This window comes from Anabrus simplex, chromosome 5 (assembly GCF_040414725.1).
Source record: "Anabrus simplex isolate iqAnaSimp1 chromosome 5, ASM4041472v1, whole genome shotgun sequence".
NCBI classification, from domain to species: domain Eukaryota; kingdom Metazoa; phylum Arthropoda; class Insecta; order Orthoptera; family Tettigoniidae; genus Anabrus; species Anabrus simplex.
The window spans coordinates 119,494,074-119,514,906 of record NC_090269.1 but is presented as its reverse complement, the minus strand read 5'-3'; the positions used below and the strand labels follow the sequence as shown (position 1 = coordinate 119,514,906).

General features: G+C 37.6%; 2 protein-coding genes across 2 annotated transcripts in view; both read right to left on the bottom strand.

The window, feature by feature from the left end:
- LOC136874677 (aldehyde dehydrogenase, dimeric NADP-preferring) overlaps positions 1-20,833 on the bottom strand; it is a 145,652-nt gene that overhangs the window by 124,304 nt on the left and 515 nt on the right. The window contains exons 2-4 of the mRNA XM_067148315.2: positions 7,357-7,500; positions 5,002-5,097; positions 378-599 (exon numbers count right to left, since the gene is read on the bottom strand). Coding sequence (XP_067004416.2) covers positions 378-599; positions 5,002-5,097; positions 7,357-7,440 — 402 coding nt within the window. The 5' untranslated portion in view covers positions 7,441-7,500. The remainder of the gene's footprint in view (positions 1-377; positions 600-5,001; positions 5,098-7,356; positions 7,501-20,833) is intronic.
- Positions 10,708-20,833, bottom strand: part of LOC136874387 (uncharacterized) — a 36,851-nt gene continuing 26,725 nt past the window's right edge. The window contains exons 2-3 of the mRNA XM_067148025.1: positions 11,211-11,329; positions 10,708-10,805 (exon numbers count right to left, since the gene is read on the bottom strand). Coding sequence (XP_067004126.1) covers positions 10,708-10,805; positions 11,211-11,329 — 217 coding nt within the window. The remainder of the gene's footprint in view (positions 10,806-11,210; positions 11,330-20,833) is intronic.

Genomic DNA, 20,833 nt, shown 5'->3' with positions numbered 1-20,833 from the left:
CAAGTTCTTGATGAGCAGTAGAACATACGTGCTGACCAGCACTGTGCTTCCAAATGTTGAAACTCAATGAAAAATTAAATAGTTCAAGGATCAAGCCTGCAAACAACTGAAATATGTGCTCAAATCCAATATATCTCACACGCCTCATGTTATGTTTTGCATGCTATCGCATAGCTGGGAGCTGTGAGTATATGCCAATGAGTTAATAAACATATTTGGTTATATATTTTAGTTAAGAACTTAAAAAATACTAAACAATGTTAAGACATATCTGAATTGTACATTTAAATGATAACATACAATTTCAACAATCCAAACAAAACTATGTTAATGGGAAAAAAAAAATTCAAAAAGTATTCTGTATCATGAACACGTACCTCATCCAAATATTTGGGAATAAGCTCTGCCATTAGTTTTGTACAAGCAACGGATATCTCTGAAGGTTTAATAATCACACAATTGCCAGCTGCTATTGCTCCAGCCACAGGTGACAATGTCAGCTGAAGAGGGTAATTCCATGCTCCCATTACCAGTACAACACCGTAAGGGTCATTATAAATTACAACATCATCCATAGCATTCACAATACTTTTCGATGGCTGAAAGAAAAAGAGAATAACTCATCACATATAATATCAGAATTATGAAGGTTTACACCAGAGGTCTTCAACACAATTAAACCATGATTCCCAAAGGCTACATTAGTTACTTTGTTCTATTTCACACAGTTCATTAATCAAAAAATTACATGGTCCTATACAGCTATACATTTTTTTTTTTGCTATTGGCTTTATGTCGCATTGACACAGATAGGTCTTGCGGCGACGATGGAACACGAAAGGGCTAGGACTGGGAAGGAAGTGGCCGTGGGCTTAATTAAGGTACAGCCCCAGCATTTGCCTGGTGTAAAGGTGGGAAACCACGGAAAACCATTATCAGGGAACTATACATTGCCAGAGACAAAGCATATACAACTATTCACAGTGTATTGAAATTATGTGATGAGCAAAACCTGAACTGGTTAACTGGCATACCCCATCTATCTTGATCAACTCCTGACCTATTTCAGCATCAACATATTTGGCAGAACATACTACTTAAATCAAGTGGTTACTGTACTGTTTCTTAACATTTTAAGAATGGTTTCTAAAAACACCATGAGAGCTTCAGGATTATTTTATTAGCAGTTTAAAAGGTGGGGGGGGGGGGGGGGGGCAGCGGTGGCAGTCATTGTTTTAAGAGGAAGTACAACTAGGCAACCATCCTCTGTATAACACTTATCAGAGAGAAAACTGGAACGGATCCGACACTTCGAAAAATGAAGATATCGGCCAAAGAAAGACGAGTGCCATGAAGGGCATGAAAACGAAAGAATCCCTAGGCTTCGAGTGCTCTAATAGGCCCAGGCCGTAAAAGAACAAGAGTTGACCAAGGGAGGTCGGATAGGATAGATGAAAGTAAGGAACCTGGCACGAGTAAGTGGAAGCAATGCCAGGACTCAGCTGAGGGCCCCATGGTCGCCATCCCACGCTCCCAAGTTAAGATCTCCTAGGGCCCCTTTTAGTCACCTCTTATGACAGGCAGGGCATCCTGTGGGTGTTATACTACCACCCCCACCCACAAGGGGAGGGAAGGAAATGGAAGTAGGAAAATGAAAGAATCCCTTGACCTCAAAAACCTAATACCGTTTGAGTCAAAGATCGGGAGTTGATCAATATAACTGAGATGGGAAAGATGAAAGACAGGAGCGTGTAGCATAAATGGAAGTGAGGCAGGTGATTGTCACTTCATGGTCACAAGTCTTGAGCTCCTGGAGGGTGTTACAATGGAAGGGGAGTATTTCTTTTATTAAGTCTAAGTTGCTAATGTAGGCGGCCTCCTGTAACATAGTACTTTTCTTATTATTCTGGTTACAAAAGAAGAATCTCAGAAAATATATTTTATATTGTTCTCAAATTGTTCTTAGTTTCCTTTCAGTTTCATTCAGTTTTATTATTATGCTAGTTGCTTTACATCGCACCAACACAGATAGGTCTTATGGTGACGATGGGACAGGAAAGGCCTAGGAATGGGAAGGAAGCGGCCGTGGCCTTAATTTAGGTACAGCCCCAGCATTTGCCTGGTGTGAAAATGGGAAACCACAGAAAACCATCTTCAGGGCTCCCGACAGTGGGGTTCGAACCCACTATCTCCCGGATGCAAGTTCAGAAATAAAAGTGTCAAAATTAAACGATAAGGATGCACAGGAAGAATTTCTAGAGAAATTGAAACAACAAATTTCAATTACTGATGTAGGAAATGTGGCAGATGGCTGGTCCAACTTCAAAAGGTCATTTGTATGTGGGGCAGAGTGTGTCTATAGTAGAAAATCAACGAGAGTGAAAGAAAAGGAGACATTGTAGTGGAATGAGAAGGTGAGAGAAGCAGTGAAAGAAACGTAAGAACTTAACAGAGATAAAAGAAAATAAAGCAAAAGGAAGTTATCTTGATAATAAAAAGAAATGTAAGAAACTGGTAAGAGAAGAAAAGTTGGGAAAAATCTAAATTTAAAAAAAAAACAAGAAGATGGAAAAGGATGGGGCTAGCAATGAAAGAATGCTGTATGGAATTATACAAAGTAATAGGAGGGAAAGAATTTATACAAAGCTGATGAAAGAGGAAGGTGGAGAGAACACAACCAGTAGAAACAAAAAGATGGAATATTTTGATAAACTGCTAAATGTGAGAAATTGTGCAGTGGGGACAGTAGTAGTACGGTGTGATGACTCCACATTAGAAGATGATATAACAATGTTAGATGTGGAATTAGCAGTTCAAAAAATGAAAAAGGGGAAGGCACCAGGGATGGATGAAATTAGTGTGGAAATGATAACGGCTGCTGGACCTGTTGGACTACGATGGATGTACAGATTGTTCAAGTGCATATGGAAACAATAACTGTGTCAGCAGTGTACAGACTCCAGCTGGAAAGATGGGATGGTTTAGGAATGAAATTTGTCTAAGACAGGGGAGTGGGCTGTCACCTCGTTTGTTTCTATTGGTTATGGACGAAATTGTAAAAGAGACAAAGGCAGCATATTGGAATAGGGAGATGAGATTTGCAGACGATATTGTGGTCTGGGGAATGAACCACAAAGAAGTACAAGTACGAGGAGAAAGGCAAGGGAAAGGCATTGTAAAAATTGGTGATCAAAGCCTTGAAACTGTGGGCAGTTTCAAATACCTAAGGGGTGAATTAAAGCAGAATACAAGGCTGGACATGGAGATTAGCAAGAGGGTACAACAGGTCAATTAATTCTACCAGAATGTAAGAAACCTTGTCGGGAATAAGGAAATACCAAGGAAGTGAGACCTGGACAATGACAAGTAGGGAGGAGAATAGAATTCAAGCCAGCGAAATGAAATACCTAAGAAGTATGATAGGAATGACGATGAAAGACAGATTTGGAAACAAATATGTAAGAAAGGAGGTTGGAATGGAAAACTTAAATGAGAGAAATGATGGTTTGGACATGTAAAGAAGATGGAGGAAGAAAGAATACTAAAACAGAAGTGATGAAGTTCGAGAGAAAGAGAGCGAGAGGGAGGCCTAGAAGAAGGTGAATCGATTCAATCAAGTAGAGTGCAGGAAGAAGAAATCTGGACTGGGACAAAATGAAGGAAGAGGAATGCTGGAAGGAGAGAGGAAGCTGGAGATGTGCCACTGAATGCCCCGACCCGACAGAAGCTGGATAAGGGGAGAGGAGGAGGGTGATGATGGTGGAACCTGAATTATTTCCTTTCAAGGTTGTTATATGATACTGATATCAATATGGAACACTAAATATGAGAATTATCACTTGCAGATGTGTAAATGCCAGAAAGAAGCATGACCTGAATAGCAACATATTACAGGTAAGATTTCTTTTATTTATTTCCTTTGTTGTATTTTCATTCATATTTATGTGAAGTATTTGTTCCAGGAATTTGCGCGGTACCACGCATTACAAGACAGAGTTAATTTTTGAGTTGTTATAATAATCTTGCAACTTCAAAAAAATTAAAAACAATAAATCAATTCATACAATTTTATTTTCTTCTAGTAGGCAATGTATTACATCGCAGCATCATGGCACCGTGTTTCAGAACTTACAGTTTAAAACTGTTTATGAAAAACTGGATTTGGAGCTACTTGTAATGATGATGGTAATATCAATGATAATGGCAACATTCCTGAGAATAATGGCAAATGGAAGAAACTGGAAGAGGAGGCATCATTCGATGATTGTGTAAATGTTAATGGTAACCTTGTCACTGCAGAAGCCATTATTATCTCCAGGTAGTTAAAGATGCACTATGGGATCTGATTATAAATATTTTGAGAGAAGTCCACCTTATTATTACATTATTATAGGGGGGACTTCTCTGAAAAGAGCCACAGCATATTTAATGATGAAGTCAATGCTCTATGGCCTATCAAACATTTTGTGACACGCCATAATGTTTCTGAGGAAATAATGGCTGAATTGTACCAGTTTGAGAATACTGTTCATGCCATGTCAGCTGCCAACATAAAGCAAGCCAAGATAATGGACTACTGTATTTTGTAAAATGAATCTTTTTTTTTTTTTTTTTTTTTTCTGGATGCATTTCTTTTGTGTTTGTATTGTTTCATATTGCCTACAAATTTTGTAATATGAGTTAACTTCATATGTAGACTTTCATTTAAGCATTTTTCACACTTATACATCTTTTTTCTTTGATAACCTTAACTTATAAATAAAGTTTAACTGTAATCTGTTTAGTGACTGACTTGACAACTATACAGAAAAACAGAGAAGTGAAAAGCCTACTCAAAAATGGTAAAAATGGGAAACTGCATGACATGCATTTAAACCTATTACCTTGTATACAATATTGAAAGAAGACAAGTAATCTGATAACTTCAACCTTAACATTTTTTGAATGTCCACTTAATTTTCAAGCACTTTCATTCTGAAATATGAATAACAAAATCTTTACCTTTTCTGGCTTAGCCCACTCCTTCAGATGAATCATTATGTTCTTCACATCATTCTTTAGGAACTCTATTTCCAGTATTGCAGATTCTAGCTTGCTCTGACAACAAGAAAAATGAGAAATTAAATCATTAATTTAAAAAACGATTAGACATGATATAGGCTTTTGGCTGTATGCCATGTTAAGAAAACAAGGTGAAATTACGTTTCGCAGTGAAATTTGCTCCACGTTTTGAGAAGAAAATCTTGACCATTCTCCATGGAGAAGTCTTCCTCGTGAACAGTCCAGATTTTCTTCTGAAGACAAGGAGGAAAAATTCTCTACAAAATGTAAAGAATTTCCCCTTGTTTTCTTGACACGGCTTAAGCCCTAAAGTCTATATCATGTCCACGAGTATGGACCGTTAAACAGTGGCAGCTGGTGGTTTAAAAGTTCAGTGGTGCACAATTTTTACCAATGATATAATATGATTACCGGTACAGGCTAATTTTCAAATCTAGATACATCAACAATACTTTTTATTATTAAAAATAAAACAAACATTTTACATTTCTATTTTCAGGAATATTACTACAACGCATTAACATTTTTTCATTTAAAAACTCTTTTACCATATTGAAATGAAACACTCTGAAGTAGCCTAATTCCGGTATTGAAAAAATATCTTTTTGTAATGAATCTGGTTTCGGAATTAAACATCGCGTGGGCCTACCCATTCGTTACACCTCTGATTTTTCCTCGGCAGTCTGTTGCGGAAGCGGCCTAGATATTAAAGACTGCACTGAATTATGATCTGGCAAACTACCACTAACTGATAAAAACGCACAATAATAAAAACACACATGCTGACACGAATGTTTACACAATGAAATCAATAAGGTTCTTAGCTTGTATGCACACAAGCAAGCTCACGACTATACTGAAAGAAATGGCGGTGTTTATTTTCAAATTTAGAGCCATTAGTTACATATCCAGCCACAACCGACTTGATGCGTCGCTCTAGCCGTCCTGCTCTAGCTGGCTCCTTACGGAGCGCAGCGAGGGATCCAACCGGCCGTGATCCAGCAGATGAACTTCCATCCGGTGTCGCTAGATGACACACCTGTTCTATAACAGAATCTCACATTGAGCACCAATGGTCTCTAGCGACTTTGCTAGTAGTTGGTTACGTAGGAGCATGGCCGATTTGATGCTTCGCTCTAGCTAGCTCCTTATCGCAGCGAGGGATCCAGTCGGCCGTGGTAGGAGGAGCCAGGTTGATAAACCTCCATTTAAGCAATATATAAGAAGCCAGGCCTATCTTCTCCTCTCCCCGCGCACCCCTCGAGCAGCCCAGGATTCATCCTACCACAGGTTGACTTCCCGCTGCAAACTTTTCGGCTCCTGCAGTGAACATCTTGTAGTCAATATTTGCTCTTTCAAGCTCTTGAAAGGTTTGTCTTGTTGAATGAAAATACAGTAGTTGAGTAATCCAAATTATAAAACTTTACCTAAAATAAACATAAAAATTTAATGGGGGTAGCGCAAACCTGCAACCTTATGGAGAAACCACCCCTGCCGTGAAAGCATCAATGTTAACATGAAAAATAATTACATCCTTCAACAACAAAAAACAGGTATTTTACTTCAATACTTCTGGATCTACTTTGATTGATATGGAACAATAAAACTCTCCAATATGTCTTAACCTGCCACCTCTTCATGTCTTGCACTGTGCTGAAGGACTAGGATGAAGAATAACAAAAATATAGTATCACATAATCTGGTTTTGCACTGCATATACAGTACAATGAACGTCAAAGTGAAAGTAAGACATCTAAATATAACACATCTGCAATACCTAATGCTCAACAATAGACAAACGAACAGATGTCTCGTCTGTTAAGAACATAGGATTGGTATCTATTCACCAGGCATCAAGCCATTGTTGGTGCAATTACATTTACAATCAGCTTAAGGGATTTATCTATTAATGGAACATATCCATGCAACCCCAGAGACTACTGACAAGACTTGGAGGCATAGTGTAAACCTCTTCTTGATGTCTGTATGTACACTGAGATATTTATCTTATAAAGACATAGAGAAAGATATGACTTGATTTGACACTTGTTTGCCCTTTTCCAATACTAATCTCATAAAGAACTGACCAAGTCAATTATGAAAAGCAATAAAAAATCTATAGGAGTAATATGTTGCAACCATGTTACAGTTTGAAAATATGTATAATAAAAAAATAAAAACACACCATTGACCAAAATTTCCTTGAACTTCTAATGATTTTAATACAATACTGTGATATTTATTTACATTTAAGAATATTTTATCAAAGTGAAAGTATGAGGGGAAAATTCTCACCCTACGAAGATCTGCAGCTAGAGCAACCTTCATGGCACTGTCATTTTCTTCATACATGCGATACAGTTGCTTTAGCTGCTTCATACGGAAGTCCAGAGGGAGAGTACGACCACTTCGGAATGCCTCACGGGCTTGCTGCAAAATCTGTACAAAAGAAGGTGATAACCACAAATTAAGGCCTTATCAATGTTCCTGAAACATCTCCTGAACCGGACAATAAGTCAAATTAATTACTGAAGAAACCATAATAAAAATAACAAGCAATAGAAACTATAATTACAAACATAAAAATACTTTCCTATTAAATTGCTTTAATAGTTTGCAATACTATATCCTGAAACCTTTAACTCCCAAACACAATACTTTTAGGAGAAGAATATACCTCAGTGTTACAAGTTTTGTACCAACAAGCATGTATGGTCAGTCAAAAAAACCCCACTTTTTTAAATGTGCATGGTATTGTGCAAGTTCCTCGCAGGTACACTTTACTCAGAAACAACAAAATCTATAGCTATAATGTTTGTTGTGGGTATTCACAGGGTTTGTATCTACATGCAAGGTGAATTATATTTTGATAATAACTAAAATTAAGTCTGACAAAATATCAAATGCGAGGAACATACAATACCATGCGCTCATTCTTCTGAGTGACTTTCCATGATAACATAATTTATAACTTTCATTTCCGTGTTGACGTTTGACTTATATGACAGGAATCAGTCGAGAAATGTTCCATCATTCAACACTTTATATAATGTGTTATCATTTATAAATGAAGACTAGTTTCGATTTTCTTGGAATCATCATCAGTTCAAACAAATATATTAATCAGAAAGGTATCTGGATTAACACACATTTCACATAAAATTTGCCTTAATAAGACACTTAAAATGGTTTGTATTAATAAAAACATGTTGAATTTTAAATGACTTCCTTAGAGTCTAAGTCACAAACAACTGAGCGCGTAGGCACAATATTAAGCAGAGTTTTAAAATATTATGTAAAAACTTGAAGTTGAGGATGTTATAAAGTTCCTATGATACTGTAGATTTAACCATGGATATAAAAACGTATGTTAAAAATGTTCATTTATTCATGGTCGAACTGTCGAATAAGTTAAAAAACGTATGTAAAAATTGAAAATCTTGTAAGAGTGTCGATGTTCAGGCAGTCGGAGGTTGTAGAATTGGGATGTGCTTATTTATGAATTATGTACAGTTTGCCGAAGAGTTGTGGGAACATCCTTCGTTGCTTGTAGTAGCTGCTATAATTTGAAAATTACACTGTTGATGTTAAAAGTTATGTGATTCTGCTTAATATTGTGCATACATGCTCAATTATTTGTGACTAAGACTCTAAGGACGTCATTTAAAATTCAACCTGATTTTATGACATACAACTCATGTTAACCATTTTAAGTGTATTTTTAAGGCAAATTTTGTATGAAATGTGCGTTAATCCAGATACCTTTCTGATTTAAATATTTGTTTGAACTGATGTTGATTCCAAGAGAATCGAAACTAGTCTTCACTTATTAAGGGTATTAATGATACAAATTATATAAAGTGTTGAATGGTAGAACATTCCTCGATTGAATCCTATCATATTTACATGATATGAAGACTTCTGTTCATCAATGGTGAGAAAGGTACTTAAAAGTGTTTATCATAATGAACAAATGATTCCACTAAACCCAAAACATTTCAGTTTATTCTTTGGAAGAGGAACGGAGCAAAGGTGGCGATATTTTCTTCAGCATATGATTCATGAGAAAAAAAGTGAAGATTACTTATAATCTGGAATAATTACATATCAATTTGGATAATACAGTAGCATTCAGATAAGGCAATTTTAAATACTTGAACACTGGAGTAGGTAGGGCAGTGATTTTCACCTTTTCTTCTTCAAATACCTTCAGACTTAAGGCATCTCCAAAGCTGCAATCCCAATTATGTTAATACAGTGAAATCTTCATACAATGATGATACCCTCAGTAATGATAAAATATTCCAGTCCTGGCATTAATTTACAGTAATATAAAACTTCTCTCGAGTTAACAATACTCTCATTAACGATAAATCTCTCCACTGCGATTGCGATTTCAAACCCCAGCAATGTGCTTTCTTCCCGGTACTATGACCAACCAAGCACAAAGGTAATTAGGAACATTTGTTACTGCCATATGAAGATTGAACTTTCCTATTATGCAAGCATAGCAAGCAAGAGTGTTTATAGCTGTGTACTTACCTGAGGGGTGGGTTTGCTGAGTAACACCGGGAACTCTGCAGCTATGAAATTCCAGGCATACCTAGGTAGTGTGCATACCAAGATTTAAACGTCAGTACTGTAGCTGTCAGACAGCTGCTTAAAACTAAAATAGCTCCTTCGTTACTTCATTTTGACACATTGTCGTACATTCCAAGGACTGTTGCAGTGTAGCTGTAGCAGAGAATCTTGACGCAATAAGGTGTTTGTGTGTTTCTCTTTCTGTGAAGAGGAATGTGAAACAGACTGTCATTTCAGATTTCTTTAACTATGGTAGTTTACAGTAGTGGAGTGCTGTGTAGTGTGAACAACAATTACTGTATATGTGAAAAATTAAAATTCCATGGTCAAAAGGAATGTACTCTGCTGGTCATAGGTAAGGTATTGTCATTTCATATTTCTTGTGTGTGTTTCTCATATTAATTAATCAAATGATATGATGTGGCAGGTAGTTAATATATAATTTCAGATATTACTGAGTTCACCAACTGACATGAGAACCCGTTATTCTAAAGCCTTCTACAACAGTGTTTTCCTATTGACTGACGCGGTACCATTGTATCGACATCTCACTGTACATCTGTATATAATGAACTTCACTACCGTTTTGACAGTAATAACCAACTTCTTGGGGTGTTTAAAAATGACTGACACTTACATGCCCAGTTTCTTTCTTTTTTTTCACAGAAACCATTTATTGAAACGAAATACAGATTAAATATGAGGTATTCGCTGTCAATGTCTATGCACCTCTACAATCTATGTGATAGTTTCTGTTATTTACACAGCAAACCATTCTTTGTGGGTATATCAGTGCCACTGTTGGACAACTCATCATGGTGGAAAAGAATGTTGTGCTCTCTTTTCTGTGACAAGATTTCTGAATGCATCAGTAGAACTGGTGCAGTGAAATTCAGTTCCAATCACTGCTGATGGTCATACTGGAGGGCAACCAATACAACAGAAGGATCCCTTCCAGATCCCTGAACACAGTTGTCATACGTTTCCAGACAAACAGTTCTAGCAGTGACTTCTTAGAAGGAGGGTTCCCAGCATGCTTCTAATCCATCAACTGACCTTTCTTTTCTACAGTCTTGTGTCAGAACAAGACTCACTGACAGTGACTGGACACTCAAAGAACTCCACCAGATCCGCGCTGTACAGATGCAACAACTGTTGGCATGCTTAGCTGCTTCTGTGGAATAGTGAGAGAATGAGGTACTCAATGAGATAGAAGATGGTGTGCTGTGTTCCTCGTAACAAACCTGTCATGTTCTACCGTTCATCCAAAGTGATTTGCCAGTTCTCTAGTATCAAGTTGGACATGCACTGGATATTCTTTGGTTTGTATCCAGTAGTTGGACGGCCACAATTGTTGTCTGTTTAAACACAGTCCTTACTGTCTTTGCACTCTGTTATTCAAAGAAACATACTTCTGGGACTTGGTGCTACTTCCCACATACAGCTGCTAACCTTGTGTGAATGTGTGAAGCAGAAGCAGTCACTCCTTTCCTCCAGAAAAATTACACAGTCGACCGTTGCCCATGATTTTTACTTCCATCTTGTCTGTGCATTGTCCAGGAATGTACCCACAAACTGGCACAAATGATGCAACACTGTTCTACCAGTGCACAGTAGCAATGTCATCTGGTGGCCACAGGTGGCACTATAGTAAGTCTCCTCGCATACAATGGGCACACATTTCAAACTGCAATTTTAAAAAAGAAATTGAGTTATGGAAAAAATGTCAATTATTTCCGAACAGCCCAAATAACCCTATGGCCTCAGCTACCAAGTTGCAGACCTTCCAAAGTGGTGCCACCTATGCAGTCTGTTGATCAATTTTAACATATCACAAGAAATAAATTACAATACCTTTAAAATACAATATTGTCTTTTATTTTATTTTAAGAAAAGGGACATGTTTCTTCTCTTCTATTGTGAGACATCTTCAGCCTAGGCTATTATGGTAAAAACACATGATAATCTTAATACTAAAAACAATGACATATATTACAATGTTGAAGAGTCAAGGTGACTCAATCTGTCACATTTAAACACAGATTTTAAAAACACAGTTCATGTAAGTCTTAAAACCAATTATTAGATGATAAAAGTCCCATTGAGTTATAATGTACAAAATGAATTGAAAAGATGGTCACATCATGCTAAAATCGGTGTTCAAATTTGAAAAACGCCGATGCGATCTCATGTTGGAAGCCTCGAGTATGTGAATATCCGATCAAACAGGGTTTGTTTATAGGTGGAATAACTCAATGTTGAATTATATTATGTGGCCGGACAATTCTTGCAATCCATACATTATTTGGAAAATTTCTCCGCGCTGTTTCTCTCTCTCCCTTGTCCGGCCAGCTTGTGTATGTCTCCATATGGGATTGTTGTCTGCTGTCAATTTTAACACTGCCGGGCTGAATGGCTCAAACTGTTGAGGCGCTGGCCTTCTGACCCCAAACTGGCAGGTTCGATCCTGGCTCAGTCCGGTGGTATTTGAATGGGCTCAAATACTCCAGTCTCGTGTCCATAGATTTACTGGCACATAAAAGAACTCATGCAGGACTAAATTCTGGCACCTTGGCATCTTCGAAAACCATAAAAGTAGTTAAAGGGATGTAAAAACAAATAACATTATTATTAATAATTCTAACATCCCATTCGTGCTACTGTCTCATAATGAAAGCAGAATTCTACTGGCTGATTTCCATAGCTGAGTTAATTTAATTTATTCAGGTGACACTGAGTGCATCACCAGAGATCTATAACATGCAAACGACGATATGGGATGCCAAGATCTTTTTTAATACCTCTGCTGGGATCGAACTCGTGAACTTAGAATTACAAGTTGGATACTCTTCTGCTGATCCACCAAGACAGCTGTTTTGACCGTAATAAAATACTTCATTGGAACATTTTCAACTGCTTTTTGAGCCGTTGTCCTAAGAAACACTTCAAAACTACAACAACTACTACTAGTGGAACAACATTCTGTAGGCTCTTGTGCAAAACTGGGCTTCAGACTGCTAATCTTTTAAGTCTGCATTTATTGTATATTGGTAACATTGTTTTGGTTGTCCTCTGCAACGCTGGCCTTTGACATCAAAATGGAAGGAACAGTTGGTAACTGTATCAGACTCGGCAAGATGGGTAAGGTGTATTATTGGAGGAATTTCTTTCTTTATTTTTTTCCTGCAATTATTCCGAAACCCATTTGTTGTCGAATTGCATCATTCTGAAGTGACTGATAAACATCATCAGCGATTTTGTCAGCTGGCCAGAATTAAACTCTGTACAGTGCAACTGGTCATCCCATTGTCTACTATTTCTTCAACTAGGGGCAAAGTAGCATCCTTTTGTCACAAATCACATTTGTGCAAGAGCGGCTAGCCAAGTGAAGTTCCTGAAGTGGCTCTTCACTTAGATTACTTTCAATCAATTGTTTATTAATTATCTTATTTCAAACTGACATAGAAATATCTATTTGAAAATACCAACAAATCACTGAAGTGTTGAAGCATGGGACTGTACACACACACACACACTCTCTCTCTCTCTCTCTCTCTCTCTCTCTCTCTCTCTCTCTCTCTCTCTCTCTCTCTCTCAGTAGCTCCACTGTATTGTTTGAAGCACTGAGGGTTTGGCCCCACCCACCCGAACAAGCAGGCTACTACCTGGAAAGCTCTTCATTCTGACCACTTCTTGAAACTTCACTACATGTGCTGTTAGGGTGGTCACCATGGTAATGGTTAATGACTTTGCATAGAGAGAAGAACTTTTGCCTATTCTCAAACAGAAATCACCAAGCCTGAACGGCAGGCATTCTGTTCTTTTCCTGAGGCGAGAGCCTTACCCCTTGCCCTTGCTAGTCATTACACTTACTAACAGTTGTATCTAATGTTTGGTGAGAGGAACAAGTTGTTTTCATGACGTTATCGATAGCACTTGTGGGCAGTTCTTGAACTTTCTACAGATGAATCCAGAAAACGATGTAGTGCGAGTAATTTATTAGACATCACTTTCTCGTTGATGTGAGGAGGATAAAAGCTGTTGTTGTTTAATTGCCCTATCCCACATCTATCCATCAGAGTTACGGACAAGAAACAGTCGAGAAGCCAAAGTCCTATAAATGACATTTTAAAAGTAACTGGTACAGAGAGTACCCTTGGTTATGTGGCAGCAATTTGCTTCAGAAAATTTTCTGTTGGGCCTGTCTTTTGTTAGGTGAAAACAGACCTAATCTATTGTACAAGAAATAAGGTGACTTAAAAATCCCCCTTGGTTGACAGCAATGAAGATGGTTTTTCGTGGTTTCCCATTTTCTCACAAGGCAAATGCTGGGGCTGTACCTTAATTAAGGCCACGGCCGCTTTCTTCCCTAGGCCTTACTTATCCCATCGTCACCGTAAGACCTACCTGTGTTGGTGTGATGTAAAGCAAATTCTAAACACAAAAAAAAAAAAAAGTTAAAAATCACTATTCATAGTTTGTAATGGTTCTCTTTTATGTTACATGAGCTACCATTGCACCTGTGAACTTCCACTGCATCCAGGTTGCATTTATCCTCACTAAAACTTCACTGAAAATACCACCATCACTCTGTAGATGAGATCCAAGTTACCGGAAGATTTCTGCCTTAAGTACATTCTCTCCAGGGGCTTAGATTTGTCTCTAGATATTACTCTTCTTGGTGTTCAGACAGAGGCCATACTCAGAGAAGTGGCTGTTCCATTCTGACTTAACATTAAATGAGTTTGGCTATGTCTGAGGGCATAACATTTCCTCCACATGGAGTGCTCAGTTGTAGTTCATAAGTGGTGATGCCTATAGTGAGAACAAAGATCAAAGGATTAGTGGACGCTGACATTCACGGGAATGTTTTGGAAGTCATAAAAAAAAAAAGTGGATTACTGCACATACTTCATTATAATTTCTTATCATTATTATGTGATGATGATCACATCCAACTCTCCTTCAAATGTTTAAGTTGCCCCAATATGAAGCAACTACAATAGCCATGTCACAAACCGCATCAAAATCTTCATGCCAAGTATCTATAGGGCAATTTGGGCAATGGTACAGATACTCCAGCTCTTGAAAAACACACAGGCACCATTTTATTTTTTAGGGTGACCCTAGTTCTTGCCATACCAGTTCCTGCATTCTCCATACTGGCCATGGTTTTGTGAGGCACAAGTTGGTGTCCCCTCTGTTGGCTTTTTCCCGTCTGGTAGTATCGACTATTGCTGCCAGTAATGATTCCTGAGAGCAACTGGTTCAGCTATTGCAGGTTTGATGCTGTTCATGAAACTCTTCCGCAATCTGAATAATCGTCTTACTGCTTGGTGACCGTCCAGCTCTTGCTTAATGCAGAGAGCTGGCCCGCACAGGATAAATAAAATCAGCTGCAGAGACTGAGAAAGTAGCAGCTGTGACCTTAATTAAGGTATAAAACCAGCATTTGCCTTGTGTGAAAATTGGGAAACTTCACGAAACCATCTTTGGACTGCCAACGATGAAATTCAAACTCACTATCTCCCAAACGCAACCTCATAGCTATACGACCCCAACCACACGGCTAAATCATACGGTGCTACACAGAAAGCGAGTGCTAAAGCAGTAGTTCGCACAGGTGTTGGATGAGCTCCCCAGGTGGATCCTGTTAACATCCTACATAAGCCATTCCTTATTTTAACCTTCATACTGATGGAATAGTAATGTCCTTTAAATGTGAGTGAACAATCAAGCTGAACTCCAAGGTACTTTACTCCAACACCAAGATTATCGACTGCTTTGTGTCCTGACCGACAAGTTGATCCTTCGGGTATACATTGAAAAGGATCGGTGCAATAGCACAACCCTGTGACAGGCCATTATTTTGGTCCCTCCAACGACTCTCTTCACCTCGAGGTGTCACTTGGAATCTTTTATTCTGAAGGAAGCATTGAATGATTCTTATAAGTTTGAAATAGTCTGTTAGTTTAAACAGCTTGTGTAGGAGTCAACGGTGCCATTTGCAAGATCTTTCTGAAATTCATACTCAGTATACTAAGGGTTAATATTTGGTTTATATGGTGGTCCTGGTCTGAAACCCACCTGCTGCTTAATCAATTTACTCTTCACAGATTCTCTTCTCAAGAACAAGACATTCAAACTGCTTTGGGTGACTCAGAAGGGAGACTAGCCTGAAATTCTTTGGTTGGTCTGGTGTCTTACCTGGTTGCAAGAGTGAATCAGCATTATGTAATGGACCCCCACAATAAAGTATCCATATAAATAAAATTGTTTAAGGCAGAGATGCCAACCTTTGAAGTAGATTATCAGTAATCGCCCTCCACCCCCAAGAAAAATGTTGAGTCAAGTCCATAGCATGCTCTTCCCTTGTCGATAATGACACCCCTTTTGCCCTTCCTTCTAACAATCTCTTCAAAAGTATATCATATTACACAATAACATTTGCACATAACCTGTTAATTCTGTAATAAAACATTCCTTGTAGCTTGTTTCTCACACAGCAGCTGCTTTTCAGTGTAGTTTTTCTTGAAGCATCCTTCCCACTGTGATGGCATTTTCGTCTTCTGAACCATAAGCGATTCCAGTGCAGATGTGCTTAATGTAGGCCTCACTTCTTTCTCAATTTCTCTGTCAACTGTCCAGCTCCATGGCTAAATGGTTAGCATGCTGGCCTTTGGTCACAGGGGTTCTGGGTTTGATTCCCAGCAGGGTCGGGAATTTTAACCATGATTGGTTAATTTCGCTGACACGGGGGCTGAGTGTATGTGTCATCCTCATCAACATTTCATTCTCATCACGACGCGCAGGTCGCCTACGGGAGTCAAATCAACAGACCTGCATCTGGCGAGCCGAACTTGTCCTCTGATACTCCCGGCACTAAAAGCCATACACCATTTCTTTTTTTTTTTTTTCCTGTCAACTATCAGGTACACTTAACACAGCAAATACCGTACAACATTATTGAAGGATTTATAGTGAAGAAGAGCAGTGCCTGAGCTGCTTCATTCACAATGAATTTTACAACGCTTATGGGTAGCAAAAGGAAGTCACGATCAAATAAGTATCACTGCCAACTCTCGAGCATTGAAACGAGGACAATTTAGGAGAAATGTTCAATCCTTTCGAGCCTTTTACCTTCTTTTCTTTTTTTCCGTAGAAAATTGTTTTTTCCTGATAATGTCACCTTTTCGGTAATAATTTCCCCTTTGAACGTAATTCCGTAATCGTGGGGTGAAATCCGTAATAATTACGGACAATCCGTGATAGTTGGCACCTCTGTTGAGGTCATGTTTAGTTGCCTGTTCATTTGGTTTCTCATAACAGGAAAACTTGTAGATATACAGTACTTTCATTTCATTTTAATTTCATTCATTTCATTTGAAGATAAAAGACTTACTTTGAGGGAGGAAATGTGGATTACCTACTTCAATTAGAAATGAATTATATTGTTCTAAAGCTTCATCTGTGTATTAGGAGTTGAATATCAGGATCCAAATCCCAATGTTACAGGTTCATATTTGGTTAGAGGTAGTCAGATTTTTGAAAGGCATAAAAAGTCCATTAGCCACTTCATGGTGGCATGTAAAAAAAAAATATCTGGTAAGAAAGTTTGTGTTTACAATGACAGAATTCATTAAGGACTCTGCAGTAAGCTGCTCGATATAGTTCCAACTTCTTCACCTGGTACGATAAAACAGAACATTGAAACCGACATACAGAACCTAAACTATGTCAAATCGAATTGCCTGAACATGATACAACATGTCATACAACAATTATTATTACCTGTACTGTTCCTTATAACACAGAAATAAAAAATGACTATCTGGTTTTCCATTTCCTGTTAAAGAAATCATCATCATCATTATCATCACCACCTGCAGTTTCCAGCTGTTGGTCAGGTCTGCTTAATGAAAGAATTATGATTTCTAAATGTATTTCAATCAAACTTTATATTTACAATGAAATTCTGGCAAGGTTTTTCAGCCACATCATTTTTTAAACTACTAAATTTAGTGGGAGTTAACAGAAAGAGGAAATTGTTAATTTTTTATTACTATTAGTTTTACCAAAAATTTGAATCTCGATCAAATGAAAATTAAAAACTTTTCTTTTGACTACAGAAAGGTGAAAGTGCTTAAGGTGGTGCTGACTGTTGGTTTGAAGAGAAAACAACAGTATTATCAGTCCCTCTTAAGAAAATAAAAGAAAAAAAATATTATAAATTGGACAATTTGAAACTAAACATCTGTCACTGAACAAACATGACATTTCCCTTTAATTATAAAACTGAATATTAATGAAATAATTCAAAAGTAACAAAAAATAAAATAATTTAGAAATAAGAAATTAAAAATTACCCACTGCATTGTTTGATACTGGTTGCTGTTAAAAATGGTCATTCTTTGAGAATGAAGCAACAGTCCTAGCCTAGCAGTGACTGACAAACACTTCTAATATTGTAATATGGAAGTGGGGAAACTACAGCTTTCAGTCCCTAATGAATTCTGATGAGTAGAAATTGACAATTCACCCCTTACTGCTAGTCGAAAATAACACTGTGCGGTGTAACCGAGCCAGACAGCCGTGTGGTTAGGGTCACACAGCTGTGAGCTTGGGAGATAATGGGTTCAAACCTCACTGTCGGCAGCCCTGAATATTGTTTTCCATGGCTTGCCATTTTCACACCATGCAAATGCTTGAGCTGTACCTTAACCCTTTCAGACCGTGTACGCACAATTGTGCGGGTTCGTATTTTATTTATGTCTGAGCTTATTTGACGTTTTCTTGGCGCTAGACCGGACTGCTGTGCTTGTGCGGGACACGTAGCGTGTACTTCAGCTGTTTTTATTTAGTATTTGACCACCAGGGGGAAGGAAGAAGAGTTTAAAAATACAGTTCATTAGCAATATGGCGGGAAGCAGTAATGCCTAAAGTAAGTATTTATTTATTGTATTCATATTAATCTAGAAGCTTTACTGAATATCAGAATATAATCTATGAAGTGTGTAGATTGTGTAGCAAACGTAAATTGTGAACTTTCAACATCGTACGTAATACCATGAGGTTTTGAATGTTGATACGCACATATGTGTGGGCTAGGTTTCCTTACAGCCAATGCATGCAGGAGTGCTGGGTGCTGTCGCAATAAAGACTGAGAAAGAAATCTCGTACTCTACATGAGAAATGTGATGTATAAGATTTTAACTGTTTACAATCATTCCACACTGTAAAATTGAACATTTGATCATGTACATGTGCATATTCACATGTACTGAGTTGAATTTTTTTAATATTTTATTTTTTGCAAGTAGCGAATTAAGTCCTGACACGCACAATTGTGTGGGCTCTGTTTTTCAGCCGATAGTTCTTATTTTGTAAAATAAACTGTAAAAACATGTATTTGAGAGCATTTTAGTAAGTTTTTGACGTTTTGACACCTCCAGATTTCTTTCAGGTCTGACAACAAGCTGTTGCTGCCAGAAGGGCAGTAATAGCAAAATTCCTCCTGAATGTAGAAAATGTAACGTTTACTTGTGTTTGAACGAAGATTTAATTGTTTTAAATTATTCCCCACTCTAAAATAGAAAATTTGATCATGTACACATATATATATATATATATTCACATGCTTTGAGGTAATTTTTCTTTTTTGTAAGTAGTGAAGTAAGTCCTGACACGCACAATTCTGCGGGTGCTTTTTTTCAGATGTTAATTTTTATTTTGTAGAATAAACTAAAAATATATGTATTTAAGAGCATTTTAGTCAGTTTTTGACGTACAAACAAAAATTCACACCGCCGGTTTTCTTTCAGGTCTGAAAGGGTTCATTAAGGCCACGGCCACTTCTTTCTCACTCCTCGCCCTTTGCTACCCCATTGTCACCATAAGAACAATCTGTGTCGGTGCAACATAAAGCTAACTGTAAAAACAAAAATAACATTATGCAAGGGGTGTTGACACCCACTCCAGTAAAAACTCATCTTTGCAGTACTTACTGGTGAAATAAAATGGCATATGGCTTTTAGTGCTGGGAGTGTCCAAGGACATCTTTGGCTCGCCAGGTGCAGGTCTCTTGATTTGACGCCCGTAGGCGATCTGCACGTCGTGATGAGGATGAAATGATGATGAATACGACACATACACCCAGCCCCTGTACCAGCAAAATTAACCAAAGATGGTTAAAATTTCCGACCCAGTCAAGAAATGAACCCGGGGCGCCTATGACCAAAGGCCAGCATGCTAACCATTTAGCCACGGAGCCGGACTACTTACTGGTATTACAGTTCTAAACCAAATATAATAATAAGCAAATTATTCCACCTTTTCAATACAAATTAAATAGTGTTTATTAAATAAACATTTAAAGGGACTAGTTTCGACCTATTTAAAGGTCATCTTCAGCCATATCACGTGTAGAACAAAGTATTTGAAACACAGTTGTTTTAAAGATGGTCTTAAAACCTGTAAGTTTGACACTATGAAAAACTGTTTATAGAATTTCCTCAAAACACATTTGTTGTAAGAAATTAGTTCACTTAGCTGTAGGAATATACAAGAAGAAGAAGTCTTAAAATATTCTTCGTAAAATTCAAGGACGTAGATACAATTCAAAATTCAGTCTTGATGAGATGTGGAAATGAGTGTATATGCATAGTGTTGTTGTGGTAGAGGAGAAGAAGTCTTATGATATTCTTCTTATCACTGCGAAGCGTAGATACATTAATAGATGTATCTTTTGTGACATACATCTTAAGTTCATAAAAGCATGATACTGTACCAGTGATCGGTATTGCACTGCTGATTTTTAATCACAAATATTTTCCTCGAATTCCTACAGTGATAAGAAGAATATCATAAGACTTCATCTCTTCTACCACAACAACACTATGCATATATGCCCATTTCCACATCTCATCAAGACTGAATTTTGAATTGTATCTACATCCTTCAATACTACGAAGAATATTTTAAGACTTCTTCTTCTCGTATATTCCTACAGTTATGTGAAATAATTTCTTAGAACAAATGTGTTTTCAGGAAATTCTATAAACAATTTTTCATAGTGTCAAACTTACAGGTTTTAAGATCATCTTTAAAACAACTGTGTTTCAAATACTTCGTTCTACATGCGATATGGCTGAAGATGACCTTTAAATAGGTCAAAACTAGTCCCTTTAAATGT